Raw genomic sequence first — 26,527 nt, 5'->3', positions numbered from 1 at the left:
ACACGCCAGGAACACGCCGCGAAAACACGCCGAGAACATGACTAAAAATACTGACAGAGAACAGATCCACAAACACACACACTGAACACTAAACAGAGAGATCAATAACTCTGATCAGACAGAGAACAGTAAGCGCACTGATCAAAAAATGCTAAGATGGCGGCGCTCACAGCAGCTGCGGCTAACTGCTCTCCCAGCCAGTGCCTTGAAAACAGACTGATAGACAGCCTTAGAACCTGCGGATAGGACAGGAGTTTATACAGCGCGTTACTGCTGAGTTTATCGACTCACACAACATCCCGACGGGCATACCAAGAACTCCCAGGTCTTCGTGGATCACCATACCCGCGGAGAGGCGGCGTAGGCGGCGTCGAGAGAGAAGGCAGAAGCGGGGCTGCAGGGCCGGAGTGCTAACGCGGCTACGGAAACAACCACACAAACCACCACTTCCAAGCTTTTTTCTCTCGAATGCACGTTCCCTCGCCAACAAAATGAATGAACTGAGACTCCAGGTTGCAGTCAACAACATTGTTAAGGACAGCTGCATCATTTTGATTACGGAATCCTGGCTTAACGCATCCGTACCGGACTCGGCTATAGAGCTAGCCGGCTACATAGCCCATTGGCAGGACAGGACGGAGGAACCCGGTAAGAGCAGAAGAAGGGGAGTGTGCATGTACATTAACAACAGCTGGTGTACTGACACTGTGGACAGTCACTGCTCCACGGAGCTGGAATATGCGACTGCAGGCTCATGTACCTTCCCCGGGAGCTAACGGCAGTGTTCGTGTTGTTTACATCCCACCCGATGCTAATGCTAGCACGACTAACGGACTACTCCACAGCAGCATTAGCAAGCAGCAGAGCAGATACCCCGAAGCAGCACACATCATAGCAGGGGACTTCAATCGTGTGGATCTTAAAACAGTGCTCCCCAAGCTTCATCAGCACGTTAAGTGTGCCACCAGAGGAGCTAATACACTGGACAAGGTGTACTCCAACATCAAGCTGGGCTACAAGGCTAAACAGCTAGCACACCTGGGCCAGTCTGACCACATGTCCCTGCTTATGATCCCCGCATACACCCCCCTCCGGAAAACTGCCCGCAGCACCAGAAGGACAATCACAACTTGGCCTGATGGTGCCTCTGAGCAGCTGCAGGACTGCTTTGAAAGGACTAACTGGGACATTTTCGATCACCCTGACCTGGAGGTGTTCACAGACAGCGTTCTGTGCTACATCAAAAACTGCATAGACAATGTCATAGTGGACAAGACCATCCAGGTGTACCCCAACAGGAAGCCGTGGATGACCCAGAAGGTCCAGCAGCTGCTTAAAAACCGAAACACCGCCTTCAGGTCTGGTGACAGCACTCTGTACAGTGCAGCCAGAGCCAACCTGAAGAGAGGCATCAGAGAGGCCAAGAGGGACTATAGGAGGAGGATCGAGGACCACCTGGAGAGCAACAACAGCAGACAGGTGCGGTGAGGGGTCCAGCACCTCACGAACTACAGGGCCAACACCGGAGCTGCTGAGGGAGGAGCCTCACTGGCAGAGGAGCTGAACAGCTTCCTTGCCCGCTTTGAGACAGGATCACCGGAGGCAGCCACACCACACCCTGCGGTCCAGAGCAGCACCAGCCTCACACTGGAGGAGCACGACGTGAGGCGCACGCTGCGGGCGGTCGAACCATGGAAGGCGGCTGGACCCGATGGTGTCCCTGGATGGGTGCTGAAGGACTACGCTGACCAGCTGGCTGGACTGTTCACCAGAATCTTCAACCATTCCCTTTCCCAGTCTGTCATCCCACCCTGCCACAAGTCCTCCACCAACATCCCCCTGCCCAAGAAGCAACACATCTCCAGCCTCAATGACTACCGGCCAGAAGCTCTCACTCCAGTGGTGATGAAGTGCTTTCAGAAACTGGTACGGGGTCACATTACCTCACTCCTCCCCAGAAGTCTCGATCCCCACCAGTTTGCATACAGGGCCAATAGATCGACGGAGGATGCTGTAGCTACAGCGCTCCACGTGTCACTCTCTCACCTGGAGCAGCAGGAGACATACATGAGGATGCTCTTCGTGAGCTACAGCTCCGTGTTCAACACCATCCTTCCTCACAAACTGGTGGGTAAACTGGAAGACCTTGGACTTCAACATTCCATCTGCATGTGGATCTACAGCTTCCTGTCGGACCGCAGGCAGAGGGTGAGGGTGGGAGAACACACATCTGGGACCATCAGCCTCAGCATCGGCTCCCCCCAGGGCTGCCTGCTGAGCCCTCTGCTCTACACCCTCTACACATTGGACTGGACCTCTACACACCCCAGTAACACCATCATCAAGTTCGCCGACGACACCACAGTTGTGGGGCTCATCTCTGGGGGGGGGGGGGGTGAGTCCGCATACAGGGCTGAGGTGGAGCAGCTGACTGGGTGGTGCAGAGACAACAACCTGCTCCTCAACACAACCAAGACCAAGGAGCTGATCATCGACTTTTGGAGGACTAATACAGACATTCCACCTCTGATCATCAACAGGGACTGTGTGGAGAGGGTAGAGGACTTCCGCTTTCTGGGAGTCCACTTGGAGAAGGACCTGACCTGGACTGTGAACACCTCCGAGCTACTGAAGAAGGCCCAGCAGAGACTGCACTTCCTGAGGGTGCTCAGGAAGAACAACATCTCCCAGAGACTGCTGGTGTCTTTCTACAGGTGCACCATGGAGAGCATCCTGGTGTTCTGTCTGTGCGTGTGGTACACCAGCTGCACGGTGGATCAGAGGGCCTCACTGCACAGGATCATCCACACGGCCCAAAAAATCACAGACTGCCCTCTCCTCACACTTGAAGAGCTGCACCGCTCCCGTTGCCTCCGAAAGGCAGGAAAAATAACCCAGGACCCCTCTCACCCAGGACACCACATGTTTAGTCTGTTACCGTCAGGCAGGCGGTACAGGTCAGTCACTGCAAGGACAAACCGGTTCAGAGACAGTTTCTACCCAACAGCAGTAAGGGTCCTGAACAAAGGCTAGTTGCACTACCTCTTGCTATAACATAACTACCTCATGTCATTGCTGTATCATTCCACTCCATTCCCTCCTGCACCTTATTGTTATTACTTACTTAATTTGTTATTTTATTTTGCAACTTACCTTATTTTATTATATCTTTGTGTTTTTTATCGTATTTCTTCACGCTGTTTTGCACTGACTGAAGAGCTTTTGCAATTTCATTGTACTTGTTGCAATGACAAATTAAGTTCACTTCTATTCTATTCTAACTGTGATCATTAGCCTCTCTGATCAATAGCCTCACTGATCAATAACTGATCAATAGCCTCAGTGATCAATAGCCTCACCGATCATTAGCCTCTCTGATCAATAGCCTCATTTATCAATAACTGATCAATAGCCTCTCTGATCAATAGCCTCTCTGATCAATAAGTGATCAATAGCCTCAGTGATCAATAGCCTCAGTGATCAATAGCCTCACTGATCAATAAGTGATCGATAGCCTCGCTGATCGATAGCCTCGCTGATCAATAAGTGATCGATAGCCTCTCCGATCAATAGCCTCTCCGATCAATAAGTGATCAATAGCCTCTCTGATCAATAGCCTCTTTGATCAATAGCCTCAGTGATCAATAAGTGATCGATAGCCTCGCTGATCGATAGCCTCTCCGATCGATAGCCTCTCCGATCAATAAGTGATCAATAGCCTCTCTGATCAATAGCCTCAGTGATCAATAGCCTCAGTGATCAATAGCCTCTCTGATCAGACCACTAAAAGACGTAAACATCCAAAGACAGACACTAAACTGTTGGTTCTTGAAGACGTTCCACTTCCATCCAAGGTTCTTCTCCAGGTTCCACTGATCAAACAACTGGAACCCAGTGATCAGGTCTCTGCCCAGAAAGGTTGTCCATCATGAACATCTGGACTCTGCAGGTCCCCATCCTTTGTTGTGTCCACTAGAAGCTCCACCTCCATCACTGCTGTGGTTTCTGGTGGAGCTCCTGGATTCATTCACACCTGGAGACAGGTGAGCCCTGGAGGTTCATGGACCAAAAGACATGTGACCTGGAGGGACTGGATGTTCTGGAACCCCACATCAGTCAGAACCGAAGAAGAACCTTGGATGACGGTGGAATGTCTTCAAGAACCTACAAGAGAAGTCCATTTGGTTCCTCCTGAAGCTCCTACAAGAGCCTTTATGAAGACCATGAACTAGTGAATAAACTCCAGAATAACTCCACGATACTGAAGACTGGAGTCTGAGGACACGTCTGAGTAGATACAGCAGAAGGTAGAAGCAGAACCAAAGAGCAGAACTCTGGTCTGCTGCTCTGTATCAGACGGACAGGTAAACAGTAAACAGGTAAACAGGTGGACCTACCCAGGATGTGGTGGACTCTGACAGACAGCTGAGTTCTGAGGATCAGCAGAGGTTTCTTTCCTTTCCTGTGGAAACAACACAACCAGTTCAGACTCCAGTAAAACCAGTTCAGACTCCAGTAAAACCAGTTCAGACTCCAGTAAAACCAGTTCAGACATGTTAACTGGGCTGTCCAGCGTCTCCATGGAAACAGATCAGCTGAGACTCCTGGTGTCCCCATGTTTACAGCCTCATGTGTTGTTGGGTCTCCTTCTCATTCTTCTCTGGTTTTACATCATTTAGTGTCTGCTTTTGCTGTTTTGTGTCTTTTTGTGATGGTTGTGTTGTTTTGTTGTTGTTTGGAGTCTTGTTTTTGTTGTTTTGTTTCATTTTGTGCCTCATTTTTGTTGTTTTCTGTCATTTATTTCTTTTGTTCTCATTTCGTTCATTCTGTCTCTTTTTCTTCTTTTATGTCATCCGTTGTCATGTTTTTGTCATCTTTTTCATGTTTTTGATGTGTTTTGGTCGTTGTCTTGGTTGTTTCTGTTGTGTCTCTTTGGAACTCTTTTGTGTCGTCTCTGTCGTTTTGAGTTCAACCAAAAACCAGTAAAAACCAGCAGAACCAGTTTCTGTTAGCGGCTAGCTAACTGGTTTTCTGTCTATTGTGTTTGTTAGAGCTAACATCACCCACAGCGCCACCTACAGACCACTTTATTCACTGTAAAACACCACAACAGCAGCTCATTAAAGTCAGTACACCCCTCACGTTCCTGCAGGGGTGTACTGACTTCAGTGAGCTCCTGCATGGTCCTAAAGCTCCTGCATGGTCCTAAAGCTCCTGCATGGTCCTAAAGCTCCTGCATGGTCCTAAAGCTCCTGCATGGTCCTAAAGCTCCTGCATGGTCCTAAAGCTCCTGCATGGTCCTAAAGCTCCTCTCTTCAGGTTCTGCTGATGGTTTGATGGAAACTCTGATCCTGGATCAGTTCAGACGGAAACAATGACAGAAGCAGACTGAGACTAAAAAAGGTTCAGATTTTCTTACAGCAGCATCACACACACTTTCCACACATGACGTAAACACACACACACACAGCAGCTGGAAACACAAACACACACTGTAGCTAACACACACACACACACACACACACACACACACACACACTGCAGAATCAGTTTCAGAGCTTTAACCCTCCTGTTGTCCTCATTTACAGGCACCAAAAAATATTGTTTCCATGTTTGAAAAAATATTATTGTTTTGGTGTTATTTAATGGTCATTATTTTGCAGCAGCTGCAGGTCCAGTTCATAATAATAATAATAATAACAAAAACGACAATAATAATAATAATAATAATAATAATATTAATGTTCTTACGCCACGTCTTCGTAGAAACTTTCCAGCTCGTCTCGTTGCTCCAACAGAGAAGAATCCAGATCCAGATAGTTTCCACTGGGAGACACCTGGAGGGTACAGTCCTCCAGCTGATACAACACACAGAGAAGATGTGGGTTATAGTGGATCTCAGGCGTGTTTTCAGGTCAGTCCAGCTCTAAACCTGCAGCTCTAAACCCACTGAACCAGTTCTGCTGCTAACAGTGAATCCTCTGAGCTCTGACTGTTTCTTAGAGGATCTCTGCTTCATTTCTACCTGCTGGGTTTCCACTGCCGTCTCCAACCTCTGACTGTTCATTAAAGGATCTTTAGAGGTTTCTACTAACATCTCTGAGGCTCGGACTGATTTAAACACAGATTAACTATCAGGGACAAAAGTCTGAACTCCTGCAGCACAGAGACAACCAGAGCACAAAGATCCTCCAGCAGAGTGGAACAGATCTGGAGCTACCTCATGACAGGACCAGAGTTAGAGGTTAACAGCAGTAAGGTCAATAACAGTAAGGTAGTAACATAGTAACACCAGGTCAGTCTAACAGGGTAACATGTGACTTCATGAAACATTCTTTGATTGGTCCAAAAATACCAGTTTAAATCAATCTAATATAAAAACAGCAAAACTCCAAATCCATCCTCCAGTCCTGGACTCCAATCAGAAGATCTGAGATACAACCGAGCCAGTGGACTGCCCGGTAGGTCCTCTGGATTATCCGGTTGGTCCTCTGGACCGCCCAGTAGACCCTACCAGTAGCTGAGTGTCTCAGAGATGAACCTGCTGGTCAATCTACAGACGCTCAGTACAGTCAAACCAAGAACGGCTCATTAAATCAGTTATGGCTCAAAATTGGTTAAATATTTTACAATTATCAGAAATCATTCCAGAAATTAACCAAAATGACTTCAAAATGACTCAGAAATTGTCTAAACCCTCCAAATATTTCTGTAAAATGAGTCCAAACTTTCCAAAATGACTCAAAGTGGATGAAAGGAGACTGAAAAAGTCCATAAAGACTGAAAAATGGAAGAAAGTTCTCTTAAAAATCACCCACAACTGATTAAGGATCCTGTAGTTTAGAGGAAATCCTGATTATTCTCATGAAGCACTTTTAGTTTTAAAGCAGAACGGTGCAGCGACACGCAGCAACATGCAGCTAAATGCGGCAACACGCAGCTAAATGCGGCAACATGCAGCAACATGCAGCTAAATGCAGCAACACGCAGCTAAATGCAGCAACACGCAGCTAAATGCAGCAACATGCAGCTAAATGCAGCAACATGCAGCTAAATGCAGCAACACGCAGCTAAATGCAGCAACACGCAGCTAAATGCGGCAACACGCAGCTAAATGCGGCAACACGCAGCTAAATGCGGCAACACGCAGCTAAATGCGGCAACACGCAGCTAAATGCAGCAACACGCAGCTAAATGCGGCAACACGCAGCTAAATGCGGCAACATGCAGCAACACGCAGCTAAATGCAGCAACATGCAGCTAAATGCAGCAACATGCAGCTAAATGCAGCAACACGCAGCTAAATGCAGCAACATGCAGCTAAATGCAGCAACATGCAGCTAAATGCGGCAACACGCAGCTAAATGCAGCAACACGCAGCTAAATGCAGCAACACGCAGCTAAATGCAGCAACATGCAGCTAAATGCAGCAACACGCAGCTAAATGCGGCAACACGCAGCTAAATGCGGCAACATGCAGCAACACGCAGCTAAATGCAGCAATACGCAGCTAAATGCAGCAACAAGCTGAAAGATGCAGCTAAATGCAGCTGTAATTGAGTGGATCCTCTAGCAGGACGTCTTAAATGTCTTCTATCAGCGTTAATCTGATTTAAGGGTAATTAATGAGAACATTTATTCATCACGGTTCTGTTAACTTGTTTAAGCTGAAACAGGAGAACAAAGAGCAGCTGCTCTATCAGAGGATCTCTGAGGTATTCAGGTCAGTGGGCGTGGCTCTTATCAGGTGATGTCACTCAGGTAACACACCTGTACTATAACCTGGTTTCAGTCACAGACAGTTTAACTCAAAACTTATGACATCATTCTGTCTGTTCTACTGGAGCTTTGATCTAATCTGGAATCAGGAAACAGGATTCTGGATTTTTCCAGATGTTTTCTGCTTCATACGCTCATTCAGGAAACTCCTCAGAACCACAGACTGGAAGTTAAACAGCTGATTTACATGAGTTTTACATGAGAGCTGCAGCATGTAGGTCTGCTGCAGCTGATTAATGCGACGACACAGCTGCAGCTGATTAATGCGACGATACAGCTGCAGCTGATTAATGCGACGATACAGCTGCAGCTGATTAATGCGACGACACAGCTGCAGCTGATTAATGCGACGACACAGCTGCAGCTGATTAATGCGACGACACAGCTGCAGCTGATTAATGCGACGATACAGCTGCAGCTGATTAATGCCGCGATACAGCTGCAGCTGATTAATGCGACGATACAGCTGCAGCTGATTAATGCGACGATACAGCTGCAGCTGATTAATGCCGCGATACAGCTGCAGCTGATTAATGCCGCGACACAGCTGCAGCTGATTAATGCGACGATACAGCTGCAGCTGATTAATGCGACGATACAGCTGCAGCTGATTAATGCGACGATACAGCTGCAGCTGATTAATGCGACGATACAGCTGCAGCTGATTAATGCCGCGATACAGCTGCAGCTGATTAATGCCGCGACACAGCTGCAGCTGATTAATGCGACGACACAGCTGCAGCTGATTAATGCGACGACACAGCTGCAGCTGATTAATGCCACGATACAGCTGCAGCTGATTAATGCCACGATACAGCTGCAGCTGATTAATGCCACAATACAGCTGCAGCTGATTAATGCCACGATACAGCTGCAGCTGATTAATGCCACGATACAGCTGCAGCTGATTAATGCCACGACACAGCTGCAGCTGATTAATGCGGCGATACAGCTGCAGCTGATTAATGCCACAATACAGCTGCAGCTGATTAATGCCACAATACAGCTGCAGCTGATTAATGCCACGACACAGCTGCAGCTGATTAATGCCACGATACAGCTGCAGCTGATTAATGCCACGACACAGCTGCAGCTGATTAATGCCACGATACAGCTGCAGCTGATTAATGCCACGACACAGCTGCAGCTGATTAATGCCACGACACAGCTGCAGCTGATTAATGCCACGACACAGCTGCAGCTGATTAATGCAACGACACAGCTGCAGCTGATTAATGCCACGACACAGCTGCAGCTGATTAATGCCACGATACAGCTGCAGCTGATTAATGCCACGACACAGCTGCAGCTGATTAATGCAACGACACAGCTGCAGCTGATTAATGCAACGACACAGCTGCAGCTGATTAATGCAACGACACAGCTGCAGCTGATTAATGCCACGACACAGCTGCAGCTGATTAATGCCACGACACAGCTGCAGCTGATTAATGCCACGATACAGCTGCAGCTGATTAATGCCACGATACAGCTGCAGCTGATTAATGCGACGACACAGCTGCAGCTGATTAATGCCACGATACAGCTGCAGCTGATTAATGCAACGACACAGCTGCAGCTGATTAATGCGACGATACAGCTGCAGCTGATTAATGCAACGATACAGCTGCAGCTGATTAATGCCACGATACAGCTGCAGCTGATTAATGCGGCGTTATAGCTGCAGCTGATTAATGCGGCGTTACAGCTGCCAGTGCAGGAAGGTTGGGTCTATTTATAGTCATCAGAGCTGAGTCACTGCAGGAGTCAAATCCAGACCAACGGAACCACATTCTTCTGCTCCGTCTGTAAACCTGCAGCGGGTTCAGGTTCTCACTGTTCTTGCAGCTTCATCAGAACCTCATCAGAACCTGAAACCTCTGTTTACTGAAGCTGGATGAAGTTTCCAGTTGGACTTGAAGTTCTGAAGGATCTGCAGGAACCAGTCTGAGTGTCTAAGTTTAGAGTTCTAATGTTTTTGTTCTCCATCCTCCGTTCCTATTGGCTCGGTTCTGCCTGTGAAACTCTTTGGAACCTGGACTTGGAAATAAATAAAGATTATTAATATGAATTCTTCTGTCCAGCAGTTAAACTGTTCACTGATGAGTTGATGGAGTTAAGAGTCCCATTAATCTGATTTTCTGTTCTTTGAACAAAACAAGAAACGATCCTTCAGAACATGGAGAACTTCACTCTGTTCTGACATTTTACAGAAAATACTTCATCCACTGAATACATAAATAACTGATAGATTAATGACAAGAAAATCACTTCCAGCTGAAAACAGTCTTCAGAGACCAAAGTTCTGCAGTTAAACTATTCCTGCAGGTTAATGAGTAACGAGGATTCTGTAAGTTCATCAGATATTTTCAAAGTTTCTGAGGAACTTCAGAGTTCTAATAGATCAGATGTTTAACAGATGAAAGGCCAGAACTGAACATTTAAACTCTGCTTCATGTGGAGACGGTTTTAAAACTCTGGACTTAAACTTCCTGTCGTTTTCCTGCTTTAAGCTCCACCAGGAACGTTCTGCTGATCAGAGTTTCCACTGAGCTGCAGCTTCTCCTGCATCTACAGACATTTAGAAAGTTTAGAAACATCCAGAACCACAGATGATCAGAGCTGCAGCAGAACCTTTAGAACCAGAACCAGTCCCCTTCATCTACAGGTTCTGAACACGACACAAACAAAACTATGCAGACAACTGTTAGCCAACGCTGCTTTATAGGATCTGTTAACGCCAGGAACTTTATCTTCACCTCGCTCCTTCTCTACAGCTCAGGTTCTGTTCAGTTCTGTTTCTATGGCGACCCGTTTACCAAACTGACTGAACGATGAATCAAACTTCAGTTTTTCAAATGTGGAGATCAGCGACTGGAAGAAGCGACGGTTTCAGAGGGATTCACACGTAGCAGCTCATCTCCCCACTAATCTTCATGCAGCACTTTGTGGATATCTGCTGTATTTATGTATTTATATTTTAAACTGAAAACTAAATTCTCTGTTTGTTCACTGAACAGATCTTCTCAGACATTCTGAAGGTGGAGTTCTGCTGTTAACCCAGAGTCTGGATGAAGCTCCAGGAGACAGTCTGACCTCCAGATGGTTTCTCTGAAGGAGCAGTAGGATTCTGAGCTGCTCAATAAGCTGCATGTTTAAAGACATTTATCTGAACTTTAGAAATCCTGACAGACTGAAGAACCTGAGGCTGAGTTCTGCAGAGAAGATCCATCTTCTACTTCAGTCATCGGCTGTTTGCAGCGCAGCGTCTGGAACAGGAAGCAGTTTCTCTTTAATTCTGCAGAATTAATCTGAGGGAAACAGATGATTTATCAGAACGTGTTGAAGTCTCTCCAAATAAAATGGTTTTCATGCAGCTGCTGCTCCTCATGTGGAAGGAAAAGCCTGCTGAGATGTCCTAACCATGCTGCTGTTAGCGCTACATCCGTCCATCCGTCCAGCTTATCTCCTGTTTACAGTCCCACCCTCTTCCTCCTCAATCAGCCACAGAAAGCCGCTTCATGCAGCAGAATGGATGGAAAGTCTGAAGCTCCTATCATCTCAGAAGATCTGCAGGGAGCCATTAGAGGGTCAGAGGAGGAATGTGATCTCCAGGGAGCAGAGCTTTATCTGATGCAGCACTCACTCAGAGAGGTCTACCAACAGGAATAAATGACAAACTGGAGGAAATGTTGAAACAAGAACATGAAGCAGAACGTGTTCAAACTCAGGCTGCTGACGAATCATCTGATCATCCTTCAAGTATCCAGCAGCACAAAAACAAATTCTGAGGAACTCTGAGCAGTTTCTGGTTCATCTTTAATGTAAAGTCCTGCAGCTCTGAGGAACCAGAACATCATGAAGAAGGAGAGAGAACTCAGATGTTTTCTGTCAGAAGTCACAGTGATGAAAACCTGGAAAAAGCAGAAAAAAAATCTATAAAATCTAAACCTGCAGTCTGAAGCAGCTCGGAGATGCAGCTCTGATCTTCCCTCAGCTCTTTAGAGACCTAACGCACCAGGAGGATGATGGAGGTTCTTCTGCGTATGTCTCAGATGTATGAGATGATTCTCATAAGTATGCTACAAAAATGATAGCGAGAAGCTAACTACTCAGCTAAAGTTACAAAAGGAAGCTAACTACTCAGCTAAAGTCATACAAAGAGGCTACGCCAACACGTTGCCCAACATCCTGGACCTGAAAATGCAGTTCGTAAGGCATGGACTTCTTTTTGAGTGTTCAAGGAAATCACATGAAGACCTGAACATTCCTGGACAGGATCTTTCCAAGATGACAGCAATGGACAGCTGATCCCAGGTCTTTGCTTCTCAACTGTCCAAAGGAATTCCTGCTGAGAGATGATCTGTGGATAGAAAGGACAACAAGCTTCTGAAGACTGTTCCTTTCCTCGAGGAACTGAAGGAAGGTCTATGAAAGAACCACCATGTCCAACATTAGTTCCAGAGCTTTAACATCTGAGGAAATATGTCCAACATGTTTCCTGACGTTGTCTCCTCATCCTAGAGATGCTGATCTATCTCCATGTTTACAGACACCAACACAATTTTGTTTGTTTTGTCTCATTTTTCTCGTCTTTCAGCGGAAGTGGTTCTGATTCCAGTAAACGCTGCTGGAGCCTCGTTCAGGAAGTCCTCCATGTTTCTGAAGGACTTCCAGGAGAGCTTGTCAGACCTTCTGGAAACTTCTCTTGTCTAAAGCAGCTCAGAGGCTGAAGGCTCATCAGTCTGAACGTCTTCTGGACAGATTCCAACATTCAGATGCTCCTCTGGTTCTGCTGCAGGAATCTGAATCCAAACGAAGCTCCAAGAAGGACCTCAATGAAAGAAGGTTTGAGCTTCTTCTTCAGTTTGTAAAGAACAAAAGTGTTGGTGGAAAAGCAGCTTAATGACCAGAAACTAAATCCATCTTCATCTGCAGAGAACAGAACCCTCCAACATCAGAGAAGCTGCTGATCTGGACTGAAGCTGAAGAACAGATCAACTCCTGGATCAGTGAGTCTCAGTTTAAGGACTGGAACAGAGAAAACAGCCACCTGCTTCATTTCATCACTTTTCATCCATTTCATCCAAAGACCTGCTGGTTTCAACTTCTAGAGAGGTCTGAAAATGAACAATTAACTGGATATGAGCAAAGCTGATATTTTATTTACATTTCCACCACATTGGTTTCTGTAAACCACTAAAAACAAGCTTCTCTGTGGGAGTTTGAACTGGCCAAACTGGGAATTACAGCCCCTCCTCCTTCACACAGCTTTTTATAGGACACTGACTGTAGAGGAAAACATGATATTTTTATCATGTTTCCTCAAGAACACGTTAAAGAGCTTCACTCAGAACAATAAGAATCACTCAGACTGTTCTGTTCCCATCAGGAAACCGTTAGCATGCTAACGAGCTAATATAAGACGGTAAACATGGAGGAAGGAGCCCCAAACACCCAGATCTGCTACTTCAGATGGTCCTATGCGTAACCCTACAGAGAACAGCTACAACTGCATCTTCATGTCTGATTGGTGGTAGATGCCCCTTTTTAATTGCCCCTTGGGGACAAATAAAGTTTTTGAATTGAAGATGTGAAACAAGATCAGATCCATCCTTCTTTCTGCAGATAAGTGTGGAATACAGACTCATAATTCTTCATTCTCCAGGTCTCAGAACTTTCTGGTTGCAGTGACGGGTTTAAAATACTCAATAAAGACGCAGAACAGAACCCTTCGTAAACCAGACCACGGGATGTCGAACAGCTTTCTGAAATACACGTGAAAAAAGGAAAACTGTCTGAATTATTTTAGGTTTGTGGCACTTTTAAGCCTCGTGTCGTCCTGCAGGTCCATTTAAAGTTTGAAAATGTGGAAAAGATATATTTTCACAGTGAAACTTCTGATGTCCACATTTTCAACATTTTGGGGAAATTTTTGAACATTTTTGATGGAAAACAGAAATATTAAAAAATTTTCTTTAAGAACATTCAGGAAAAAAAAAATCAACCAAAATCCAGAGAAATTCTCTGGATTTTGATTGATTTTATGTGAATGTTCTTAAAGAAATGATCAGAAGTTCTACTGATAAATATGGAGTCACTTTAGATATTTTTAGGATTTTTTGAGGAGAGTTTAAATGATTTTTAAAAAAATATTTACAAGAATTTTAAATGAAACTTTTAAGGGAAACTTTAAGGAATTTTATTTTTTATTTTCAGAAATTTGAGGATTTTTTTGCTGAATTTTTTTTGATTTTTTTCAGACAAGGAATCAATATTTTTTGGTGCCGTACATGAAGACAACAGAAGGGTTAATCAGTTTATGGTAGTAGTTCAGACATAATTCAGTATAAATGATTAAAACCTGGGATCTAAAGGTTAAATGCATGTAAAGCAAATAGAAATACTCCAGAAAACTCCACTACAGGATGTAAAAATGTAAGAATACGTCCTGCAGGTCAGCGGTGGATCTGAAAGGGTTCAGGTGTTCTTGACATCTTGTATTCTGGTTGTTTATTTGTTTACTTAGATGATAAATGTGGAGCTCCATCTGCTTGGTTTTATCTCCTAAAACCTTGAAGCTTTGTTCTTTAAACCTGTAAAATCTGACCCATCAGAAAATGATCATTTTTTGCCGCTGGTGTTTATTAACCCTTTAAACAAAATCCACAAAAACAAACTACAAAACTGCCGTATCATCTGGTTTATGACAGATTTTGTATTGTATCTGCTCTATCGGGCAGTTCTGGTCCCTTTCAGCTCATAATAAAGTTGATTTTGTTCTGTTTATTTCCCTGTTTATCCTGTTGATGAGATGGAGCAGAAATGATGTGAGCCACTGTCGGGTTAAAATGTGCCTCATGTTCTAAGTGAAGCTTTGGGTTCATGGAGATGAACGAGGAGAACACCAGCACGGTTCCTCCACGTTCTCCTTTATCTGTCTGAGGGTTTAAAGATCCACACGTCTTCAGTAAAGTTCACCAGGTTTCTTCATACTTTCTGCTGCTGATATTTAGAGATTAGATGAACTGTTTGTTCTTTTTCTCATTGATTCCTGCAGTTTGATGTATTTCTATCATCTACTGACAGACTCTGGATGTTTCCAGGTTCAGATCTTCTGCAGTAGAAGCTTTAACGTCTTTGAGGAGAAGTTTGAGGTGTTTTTAGGGGGAAGCAGAGACGTTCTGTTCGATGTTTAAGTCCTTATCAGCTTCAGTTCAGACTCAGATATGGAAGGAATGAGCAGAAAACAGGCTGGATGCTGCGTTCACTGCCGGTAGGAAACTCTGACTCCGTCATTAGTCAGCAGCAGCTTCTGGTTTAGATTCAGCAGAAATGTGAGGAAGAAAACAGATTCTGAGCCATCACCGTCCTCACATCCTCTACCGCCTACAGTTCCTGCTCAGATCCAGCTTATTTAGAAAGAAAACACGTTTGGACGACAACAGAAATAGATTTTAAAATGTTAAGAAATTACACAAATTTTATAAAATTCTTCATAAAATGTGGTTTAAAAAAACTTGAATTTAGACAAAATTGTACATAAGTTTAAATATATATATTTGAAATTATCGCAATTTTTTAAATAACAACCCAAAAAACTAAGAAATTATTGGGAAATATAAAAATGGCGGCAAGAAATGTTAAAGAAATATATTTTTAAATTATTAAAAAATATTTACAACAAATAGACATATAATAAAAACAGTCCAAAGCCAAAGATATTTTATCACGAAATAGGAAAAATTAATTAAAAATAAATAAATAAAAGAAGTATTAAAAATTTAAAGTTCAAAAATTAAACAAGTTGTTTAAAAAGTTGTATTTTTAAACCTTTATTATTGACTGTAGGTTAAATTAAAACTGTCTAACGAATGAACAGAAACTAGAATAATTAAAATATAAAAATCAGATCAATAAAGTGTATAAAGTAATAAATAATAAAGTAATTCCACCTTAAACTACCGGGTCTTCAGGCGGAGTTCTGCTTGTGATCTGGACCCAGAAAGAGCGGATGGTTCTGGAACTTTAAACTGGGTTTGACTGGATTTCAGCTGATTTACTGGTTAGTTTCTGTCACTACAGGCTGGTTAGAGTTAGTTTAAGTTAGTTCCATTTAACCAGAATCACCGGTCCAGGTTCAGAAAGTTACCCGGCCGGTGGAGCAGAGAACCCGGCCGGTGGAGCAGAGAACCCGGCCGGTGGAGCAGAGAACCCGGCTGGCGGTGACCCACCTTCAGAGGCGCCTCCAGCAGCTTGTGGATCCCGGCGACCTGCTCGCTGAGCGGCTGGTTCTCCTCCAGACTGACCGGAGGAGGTCTGCGGGGTTCGGGGAAGTTGGTGCAGATGAACGGATCCGAGTCCTCCAGGTACTGGACCCGGCACACGATGGACGCCATGGCCGAGACTCCGCGACCGACGGCGGCTGCAGGAGACAGAGAGGTCGGTGCGCTGCGTCCGGAGGAGCCGTGAAATGCAGCTGCTGCAGCTGCTGAATGCAGACCTGCACTACCGGCCCCGCCCTTCAAAATAACAGCCTGAGCTACAGCATTTCACAATAAAGCAGCAGTTCCAGGTCCAGGTCCTGGTCCTGGTCCTGGTCCTGGTCCTGGACACCAACATGGACCTCCAGAAGAAACCAGAACCAACAAATGACCAACAAGTTCTAATGTTCTGACTGTTTGAGCTCATTTATTCAGTTCTCAGGTCACTTTGCTTCTTTATTTTTGTTATTATTATTATTATTATTATTATTATTATTATTATTATTTAGTGATTTATAAAGCGGGTAGAAATATTCTGTCATGAAATCGCATATTTAAATGTTTCCTCATGGAAGTAAAAGTACACAAGTGAAAAATATAACTAAAAGTACCAGAGTAAAAGTACTCAGAGTATTTCCCCAGACATCAATAAAGGTTTATCCTCATTTATCCGTGATCATTATATAAATAACTTTTATTATATCTGAAAATTACTACCAGCAGATGTATATAATATAATATAATATAATATAATATAATATAATATAATATAATATAATATAATATAATATAATATAATATGATAACACGTCTTTATTTTGAAGGAGAGAGTGCAGTGTGATGACCAATGCTCTGATTGGTGGGTGGGCTGATGACATCACGTGAGTCCAGTGCGGACGTGTGACATCATGACCTGATGTTGGGAAACAAAGTGCTGCTGTCAGCTCCTATTACAGAAAAAACAACAACAAGCCTCCTGTTGTCATGGTAACAGTCAGCTGAGCAGTGGAGCAGCGCCACCTGGTGGCAGAAACACGGAAGTACAGACATCCAATCACAGCCAGTCAGTCAGATCTTTTAGTTCCGATTGGCTCCTCACATCTCTGGAGAACAACATGATGATAAATATGATAGAAATCAATCAGTCTGATGATGTCACTGATCGATTAGTGTGATGATGTCATTGATCGATCGGTCGGATGATGTCACTGATCGATCGGTCTGATGATGTCACTGATTAAAAACATCCATAATGAACACAGCTGTGTAAAATCCAGATGTCTGTGTTCATTGTGTGTTGTCATCTCGTTCCACCTGGTTGTTTGTGTTCATGTCTGCAGCTTCCTGTTGATCAATAAATGATCAATAAGATATCAGTCAATTCAATTCAATTTAATTATATATAATTTCAGTTTTATTTATGTAGCACCAATTACAGTCAAATTGTCTCCAGACGCTTTCCAGAACCCAGATGAACCCCAGAGCAGAAATAAGGAGACAGAGGCAAGAAAACACCTTTAACAGGAAGAACCCTGGAACAGAACCTGGATCTATATGTGGAGAACATCTGCTGCTGGAAGGAGGTAGAGAGGAAGAGAAGGTAGAGGAGGGCAAGGAACATAGAACACACATTTGATCCATGTATGATCAGACAGATGATTCATACAAAGTAGAGGCTAACATGTAAACTGATCCATAGTTTCCTGTTCTGGTGTACAGCTCTGGCATTAAATCTACTACATATATAGCTGGTAGTAAAACTCAACCAGTATGTAGAAGAACAGATCAAGTATAGTGAGGATGATGCAGAGACTGGTGGAAATGAGCAGCTGGAAGCAGAGGACTGGAGGAAGGTCAGCAGCAGCATCCCACAGTGGACATGATGGAGACTGGACCAGCTGGTGGAACATCAACCACAGATCTGAAGCATCCAGCTCTGGGACCAGGGACACTCGGAGAAATAGCACAGGGGGAAACAGAGTTAGTGTAATGCAATAACGGTATACATATTAAATGTAAAGGTAGATAGAGAAGGGCTCAGTGCATCCAGAGAAGTCCCCCAGCAGCCTATAGGCCTATAGCAGCATGACTAGAGGCAGAACGAAGGGACGTCCAAGAGGAAGACTCCAGCTGACCCCCTCAGGGTCCCCCAGTCAGCCCTAATATAAGATCTGTCAGAAAGGAAGGTTTTAAGCCTTAAAACAGAGAGGGTGTCTGCCTCCAGAACCCAAACTAGGAGCAGGTTCCACAGGAGAGGAGCTGATAACTGAAGGCTCTGAGTCAGAGATCAGTGGTTTCATGATCAGATATAAAATATATAAAATATGTTGGAAACTGGACTGCAGCAGATCACAGATCTCTGCAACATGTGGTGAAGAGTGGAGAAGATGTTCTCCAGGAGGACCACCTCCACCATGAAGGATCCTGAACTAAAACACCAGATTATTCATTGTGAGTAAAGATGCAGGAGGAGAAGTCCTGGTGAGCAGACAGCATATCACTGCATCATCCATCAGGAAACACTGTGTGCTAAAGTGTTAATGGAACATTTAATGAGCACCGTAATGCAAACCGTAAACTTTATCCGAGCTAAAAGTCTGAACCACCGATTTCAGTCTTTTTTGTGAGAAATAGATTCAGAGTTTGCAGACATTCCTGATCATACAGAGATGTGTTGGCTGAGTCCAGGAAAGATTCTCAGTAGAGTTCTTGAGCTACACAAGGAATTTAGTAAAAAGATAACTACAGTCTGTTCAGCAGAGCTGGTATTCTGATTTGTTTGAACATGAACATTAAAATAACTGTTCTACTTGACATGAAAATACACATCAGACCAATTGTGTTTACCTCAATATGTCTACATTTGTCATTGTGAATAAGCTGAAAATGTAATTTGTTGTTGGTACAACAAAGTTGGAAAAAAACACAAGGTTTCCCAGAATGCACAGCAGCAGGAAGTCCTCATGCTTTCTTTCCCTTGAACAACAGTTACCATCCCCTGAAGCTGAGCAGGTTAAACAGACAACTTATAAACAGGAGCAGTATGTCGTGTTCAGGGCTTCACATCCAGCTCACATTTAAAGTTTATGTTTATAAAATGGGCCAAGAGCAAAGAAAACTGAATGTTTTGATTTTTGATTTTTACTTTTGTGGAAAAGCATCATTTTTATTTCTTTTTTTCATGGTCTTTTTTGCAGCATGTTCAGAGTTGTAACTTTTATAATTTTGACAAGAGACGTTTTGAGAGAGAACAAAGTATTTCAAGTTATATAAAGTTTAAGTTTATTTATTGTGGAATAATATTCCTGTCTGTTTTTATTCTTATTTATGCTCCAAAAACATTTACTTTTAGTGTATTCAATAAATGTTTATCCTGTTCGGCCCTAAAGTGAGCTTTGACACCCCTGATCTAATCAGTAAAATCAATGTTTCTGAGTCTGATCCAGCAGGGGGCAGTGTTCCTCTACATTTACACGTCTGACTGAGGTTGCATAAGAATGATGAAAGAGACTGAAACACGCACACACACACACACACACACACACACACACACACACAGGAGAGGGAGGATAGAAGGTGGAGCTCCGACACCAGAACCTCCTCCAGAGGAACCAGAACCAAGCAGCAGATCTGAGCTCTGTTCTGTGGTTCCAGTAGAACTGGAGATAAAACCATCAGTGAGGCGCTGGATGTGGCTCAGAAAACTGGAGGTTCTGGTCCTGACTGATCAGACTTCAAGCAGATCGATCAATGAAAATAAATCATTAGAAGGTTTACGAAAATAACGTCCAACGTTCTCCTGAAGAAGTCTGGAGCGTTGGAGTGACAGCTTTGAAGTTCTTCCATGGAGTCTTTCAGTGACTGAACAGGTTTCAGTGTGGAGGAGCTTCAGGAGGAGCTGATGTTTATGGATCAGGATGATGATATACGATGACCATAAAGTTCTGCTCTGTGACCTTTGCTCCAGTTCTGACCTGATCATCTACACACTCACCTGGGCAGCCGTCCAGGTGAGTCAGAGTTCAAACCCATTAAAGACACAAAACATTAACAGACTAAAGCTGCAGAGTCCTGACATTAGCGACCCACTGTCAAAAAACCAGCACATCAAAAACATCAAATATCTGACAAATAACGCCTCACAAACCTGGATATCAACACAACAAAATGTCCAAAGTCTGGATTTCAATTAGCCAGAAGGATAAATATTTAGTTAATTACCCCCCAAAGTTTCAAAACCCTCCATAGTAGCAGAATAAATTGTGAAAAATCTGGATATTATTGCACAAAAGAGTAAAAAATCTGGATGTTAATGCACAAAAAATCAAATATGTGACAAATAACGCATCACAGATCTGGATATTAACAACAAAACGTCCACAACCTGGATTTTAATGAACCAAAACAGTAAAAACATTTATTTTAATGAACCAGAACATAAACAAATACTGATTTTATTGAACCAAAATGTTTTTAAAAAATGTTGATTTTAATGAAAAAAATCTGGTCAATAATGCAACAAAGAGCAATGTATTTTAGTAATTCTTCTTTCTTCTCATAAAACAGGTCTAGGAGTTTAAACACAACTTCCTTCCTTCCTTCCTTCCTTCCTTCCTTCCTTCCTTCCTTCCTTCCTTCCTTCCTTCCCTCAAACCTTCCTCCATGGTTCCTCTCTGACTCCATCTGCAAACACTTTCTGCTGCTTTCTGTTTGATTCTCTGCATTTAGAGCTTCAGGTTTTCTGAACTCACCGTCTGCAGAAGCATTCATTTAGTCTGCCAGCGCTGAGGAGGTTCTGGAGGTCTTTCAGGAGGTAGTAGTGGTCAGTGATTGGTTATTTATTCATGTATAAGTGCTTCTAGCTGTCATTTCGGAGTTCCTGTTGTATCTGAGGAGGTTCTGGAGGTCTTTCAGGAGGTTATGCTGGTAACTGAGTTGTTCTTTTGACAGTCTGTCGGTGTTCTAGTGTTCGTTTTCAAGGTTCCCGTAGTACTGAGGAGGTCCTGGAGGACTTTTAGGACGTTACCATGAGCACTACTTGGGTTGTTGATGGTTCTAGGTGGTTCCAGTGTTTCTTTAGGTTGTTGCTTGGTCTTTGAGGGATTTGTGGAGGCCTTTAGGATGTTCTAGAGGTTCTAGTGAAAACTGAGACAGCTTTAGAGATCATTGAAGGCATCGTAGGGAACTGAGGAGCTTGTGGGGGTTCTGTAGGTCACTGGGGATGTTCTGAATGTCCTTCTGGAGGTTCTACTGAGCGGTCATAAGAAGACACTGGTGTTATTTAGAATGTTCTGGTGTAACTGGGGAAGTTGTGGAACGTCTGTTGGTCCTTTGGGGGTTCTTTAGATCATTGAGGAAGTTGTGGAGAACTTTATGTTGGCCGGTTCAGGAGGTTCTGTACGATGTTTAACGGCGGTTCTGGAGGTGTTTTATGTGGTAATAAATGAGGAACGAGGTCTATCAGGAGGTTCTTGGCCAATAAGAAGTTGTTTCCTGTGGTTGTAGTGTTCCTTTAGGAGGCTCCTTTGGTCAGTGAAGAGGTTCTGGAGGTCTTCTACAGGTTTAATCCTCTGAGGACACTGCAGAGGTCTGATGGGTGGTTCTAGTGCTGCTGTCATTCAGGAGGTTCTGTGGGTTCTGTGGTGGTTCCACTGGGCTGGAAGGATCTCTAGATGACAGAGTGAAGGTCAGAGGTCACAGCATCTCCTGCTGGATGGATGGATGTTAGCAGAAGCTTCTTTAACCTCCTCTGTGGAGCTGAGGCAGCAGTTTCAGCTGAACCTCCCAGTGACTCTTCATCTCTGTTTCACAACCGGCAGCTGGTTTCTAGAGAGAAGACGAAAATACACAGCGAGCGATCAGATAACCGAAGCAGCGAGCCGAGAGGCCGCTTATGCAAGACAGAGCTGAGGGAGGAGAGTGATGGACGGCCTGAAGCTGTGGACCAACCCCCCACAGGAGGCCCAGAGGGGGCAGCATGGAGGTGGAGATGATCACTTACAGCCTCCAACATTTCACTGCTTCATTCTGGTTGGAGATGAGCTCACCGTCACCGTCAGAAGCTTCATTAGATCTGATCTGTTATTAACACGACTAAAACTAGTTCACTGATCAGTGAACCGACGCTTTAACCCTCTGTTAGTTTATATTTAGCTGTTCTCGGTACAGACGTGCTAGAATTTAACTTTAGCTGTTTTATTTATTATCTGTAGTTGTTATAATCTACGTCCTCCAGGTGATGTCGGTTCGTATGAACATTAAAGTTCACCCAGAATGAGTTTTTAAAGTTTTCTCTGGTGAATTATCAGAAACCAGAAACACATCCAGGAAACCGATGATTGTTTCTAGGACTGTAAACTGCTCACACTAGGATACATCCCATAATACTGATGATAGAGTCAGATTAACAGACTGTGACACCTGGATGGATTCAAACTGATCTGGTTTCAGTTTTATCAGAACTCAGATGTGTTTTTCCTCCTAAATGTCATGGTTCTATCTACTGGACTGATGAAATGACTCAAAAATTGTCCAAAATGATTTTAAAATAATCCAAATGTCTTTAAACATGTCCCAGATGACTTCAAAGTTGTCAAAAATGACAACAACCTCTTCAAAAATGTACCAAAATGTCTCAATATTTGTCCTGAACATTTTAAAATTTGTCCAAAATGTCTTGAACTTTCTACAAAATTACACAAAATTATTCAAAATGTCTCTTAGACTTTTTGTCCATAACGATAAAAACTTTCCAAACTCCTTCAACATCTGCTCATAATAACTCAAAATTTGTCCTGAACTCTTTAAAACGAGACCAAAATGTCTTGAAACTCAAACAAAACGTCTCAAAAAATGTTCAAAACCACGTGAAGATGAGGATCTCATCAATCTGAAGGAAAAAATGAGACTTTTCATCTGCTGGAACTTGTTCTGACAAAAACTGATCTGGTGTCAGTTTCTACCAGAACTCAGATGTTTCTCCTCCTAAATGTCATGGTTCTATCTGATGTACTGATGAGGTTCTGAAAAAGTCCATTAAAAAGTGATAAATCTGGACACACCTCTATGGACTTCAAGGACCTGGAATGTTCTAAGACTAAACTTAAAGACTGGAAGCAGGAAAGGAGAACGTCCCCTGGAGAAAGTTCTAGAGTAGACCTACCGACAGCTGGAGAAAGTTCTAGAGTAGACCTACCGACAGCTGGAGAAAGTTCTAGAGTAGACCTCCTGACAACTGGAGAAAGTTCTAGAGTAGACCTACCGACAGCTGGAGAAAGTTCTAGAGTAGACCTACCGACAGCTGGACAAAGTTCTACAGTAGACCTACCGACAGCTGGAGAAAGTTCTAGAGTAGACCTACCGACAGCTGGAGAAAGTTCTAGAGTAGACCTACCGACGACTGGAGAAAGTTCTAGAGTAGACCTCCTGACAACTGGAGAAAGTTCTAGAGTAGACCTACCGATGACTGGAGAAAGTTCTAGAGTAGACCTACCGACGACTGGAGAAAGTTCTAGAGTAGACCTACCGACAGCTGGAGAAAGTTCTAGAGTAGACCTACCGACAGCTGGACAAAGTTCTAGAGTAGACCTACCGACAGCTGGAGAAAGTTCTAGAGTAGACCTACCGACAGCTGGAGAAAGTTCTAGAGTAGACTTACCGACGACTGGAGAAAGTTCTAGAGTAGACCTCCTGACAACTGGAGAAAGTTCTAGAGTAGACCTACCGACAGCTGGAGAAAGTTCTAGAGTAGACCTACCGACGGCTGGAGAAAGTTCTAGAGTAGACCTACCGACAACTGGAGAAAGTTCTAGAGTAGACCTACCGACAGCTGGAGAAAGTTCTAGAGTAGACCTACCGACGACTGGAGAAAGTTCTCGAGTAGACCTACCGACAGCTGGAGAAAGTTCTAGAGTAGACCTACCGACGACTGGAGAAAGTTCTAGAGTAGACCTACCGACAGCTGGAGAAAGTTCTCGAGTAGACCTACCGACAGCTGGAGAAAGTTCTAGAGTAGACCTACTGACAGCTGGAGAAAGTTCTCAAGTAGACCTACCGACAGCTGGAGAAAGTTCTAGAGTAGACCTACCGACAGCTGGAGAAAGTTCTAGAGTAGACCTACCGACAGCTGGAGAAAGTTCTAGAGTAGACCTACCGACAGCTGGAGAAAGTTCTAGAGTAGACCTACCGACGACTGGAGAAAGTTCTAGAGTAGACCTACCGACAGCTGGAGAAAGTTCTAGAGTAGACCTACCGACAGCTGGAGAAAGTTCTAGAGTAGACCTATTCTAGAAGGTCTACTCTAGAACTTTCTCCAGGGGACGTTTTTCTCTATGGACTTCAAGGACCTGGAACTCTGTAAATATTCCCAGTCTGAAGGTAGAACTCTGATCATTGATGAGTTACTGCAGATGAAGAATCAGATGTTCTGATGAAGTCAGTGGGAGGAATTGATTGTTTTTTACTGATCGATCCAGTCGGTATTGACCCTGAATCGGTCCTAGTGTGGATGAGTCTCTACGTGACGGTGCAGTTCTGACCTGTGTGTTGTACTTTCCACTTCCTCTGACAGCTCTGTCTGAAGGAATGCTGCTCCTCTCCTCTGGAGGTATTTTTCCTCTGTGATGCTGCAGAACGTTCACACCTCCAGCAGTAATCGGATCTTTTCCACCTCGAGCCAAACAAAGAGGAAAACAGGACGTCTGAGCGTGAAGCTGCAGGAATCCGTTGGCTGCAGGTCTGAAACAACACGGAGCTGTAAATCTGTCCATCAACGCCAGCACTGTTGACAAAGCACCAGTACAGACTGGAAACCCTCCCACAGGTGAGGTGATCATCCTGCAGGTGTGCTCTGTTGTTTCAGAGAGCGGCAGTAAATATCTGACAACAATAAATCATTACTGGTTCATTAGGAGCAGCCTGGCACCGACTCTTCCTGAAGAACGTCTGCACGACTTCTGCTGCTCAGTCAGGATCCAACCACAAGGATAGATGATAAAAACTTCATTAAAATAAACACAGCAGAAACAGAGCACAGAGGAGCAGGTTGGTGGAGATCCATCCATGATGGAGGAACATCTACAGATGAGGAGCAGAGCAGAGAGGAGACACGGAGATAGAAAACATCTACAGGAGGAGGAGAGAACAAGACGAGAAAGAGACACAAAACAACAAAAACGAGACACAAAACAACAAAAACAAGATATAACGGGACAAAATGAGGCACAAAACATCTCCAGAATGAGGAGATGGTCGGAGCTTCAGAAAACCAACTTTTTGGGAACAGTTTGTCTCCTGAAGCTCTATTGTTGCTATTTTGTGTTTTGCTTTATTTGTTGTTTGGTGGAGTGTTTTTGTCATTTTGTTTCTTTTTTTTCTTCCTTTTTTGTCTCATTTGTGTATTTTTTGTTGCTTTGTCACTTTTTTGTCTCATTTTTTGTTTTGTGTCTTGTTTTTGTAATATTTTGTCTTGTTTTTGGTGTTTTTTTGTCTTCTTTTGTGGTTGTGATCCTCCAGTAAATCCTCCATGCTTCAGGTCCAGGTGACTAAATGTTGTGTTCCTTTGTGGACTCTCTGTGATCTGGAAGTTGTAATGAGGAAATGATAAACTGAGGCTGAATGTTGATGAAACTGAACTTATTTTCTTCTTAAATGTCAGCTTGTTCATGATGTTTTGTAGAAAGATAATTTCTTAAATGTGAACATTTTTGCACTTGCTGTTATTTTTAAAGGTTTTCCGTGTTTAGTTTAATTACATTTTTAGGTAATTAAGTTCAAATATGAAGCTGGTTTTAAGTGTTTTTGTCATTTTATACATTCTGAGTTGTTTCTAGACATTTTAGGCAGTAAAGTAGAAATATGAAGACATTTTGGACTGTTTTTGAGTCTTTTGCCAATTTTTCAATGGTTTTGTAGAAAATTGAAGTTGTTTTGAACTGTTATCATTTTAAACATCTTTTAATACCTTTCATAGGTAATTCAGTACAAATCTTAAGTCATTTTTGAGTAAATGCACAGAAAAAGTGCTAATTTACATGTTAACCCCAAAAACAGGTCAAAACTGTAAAATATTTAATGAAACATCAGTATTTATTAAACATTTGACTGTAAAATTATATTTTTACTGAGAGTAGATCAGCTAAAAATCTAATCATTTACAGACATTTGTTGTCATTTTCACCATTTTTAAATGTTCCAGTGTTGCATCATGTTTCTGTTAACCAGGATAATTCATTTATTCACATGTTTTCATTTACTTATGGAATTATTTTGGTCTTTCAGGGACGTTTTTACGCACTTAAATGACCTCCTCCTGTAATAACCTGCTGTACAGGTCGTGAAGCATCAGAGCGGTTGCCACGGTTACCTGAACTATGTCTGGCGTGTCCACATGTATGAAGTTCAACTGACATGCAGATGACAGATTGTTGTAGCTGGATGAATACCTGCTGTCCCGACCAATCAGAGGAGGCGTTTCACAACCAGAG

At 43.4% G+C, this 26,527-nt stretch overlaps 1 protein-coding gene and 1 long non-coding RNA gene across 18 annotated transcripts in view; both read right to left on the bottom strand.

The window, feature by feature from the left end:
* Positions 1-16,273, bottom strand: part of fhod1 (formin homology 2 domain containing 1) — a 57,773-nt gene extending 41,500 nt beyond the window's left edge. For all 7 annotated transcript variants that reach the window (XM_051939751.1, XM_051939760.1, XM_051939766.1 and 4 more), the window contains exons 1-3: positions 16,014-16,273; positions 5,752-5,858; positions 4,398-4,462 (exon numbers count right to left, since the gene is read on the bottom strand). In XM_051939751.1, coding sequence (XP_051795711.1) covers positions 4,398-4,462; positions 5,752-5,858; positions 16,014-16,178 — 337 coding nt within the window. In that variant the 5' untranslated portion in view covers positions 16,179-16,273. The remainder of the gene's footprint in view (positions 1-4,397; positions 4,463-5,751; positions 5,859-16,013) is intronic.
* Positions 16,274-23,109: 6,836 nt separating this feature from the next.
* On the bottom strand, positions 23,110-24,327 carry LOC127532173 (uncharacterized). 11 transcript variants are annotated; one of them, XR_007939584.1, is made up of 6 exons: positions 24,258-24,327; positions 24,093-24,224; positions 23,631-23,663; positions 23,367-23,432; positions 23,268-23,333; positions 23,137-23,201 (listed from the first exon to the last, which is right to left on the bottom strand). It is a non-coding gene; the product is annotated as an uncharacterized LOC127532173 (long non-coding RNA). The 11 variants fall into 11 exon arrangements; XR_007939524.1 differs by lacking the exon at positions 23,268-23,333 and having other exon boundaries at positions 23,110-23,267; XR_007939582.1 differs by lacking the exon at positions 23,268-23,333 and having other exon boundaries at positions 23,110-23,267; positions 23,400-23,432.
* Between the last annotated feature and the right edge of the window lie 2,200 nt (positions 24,328-26,527).

This window comes from Acanthochromis polyacanthus, chromosome 2 (assembly GCF_021347895.1).
Source record: "Acanthochromis polyacanthus isolate Apoly-LR-REF ecotype Palm Island chromosome 2, KAUST_Apoly_ChrSc, whole genome shotgun sequence".
In the NCBI taxonomy this organism is placed as follows: domain Eukaryota; kingdom Metazoa; phylum Chordata; class Actinopteri; family Pomacentridae; genus Acanthochromis; species Acanthochromis polyacanthus.
Note: the sequence above shows the minus strand (reverse complement) of the source record. Positions and strands in the feature narration are given on the sequence as shown.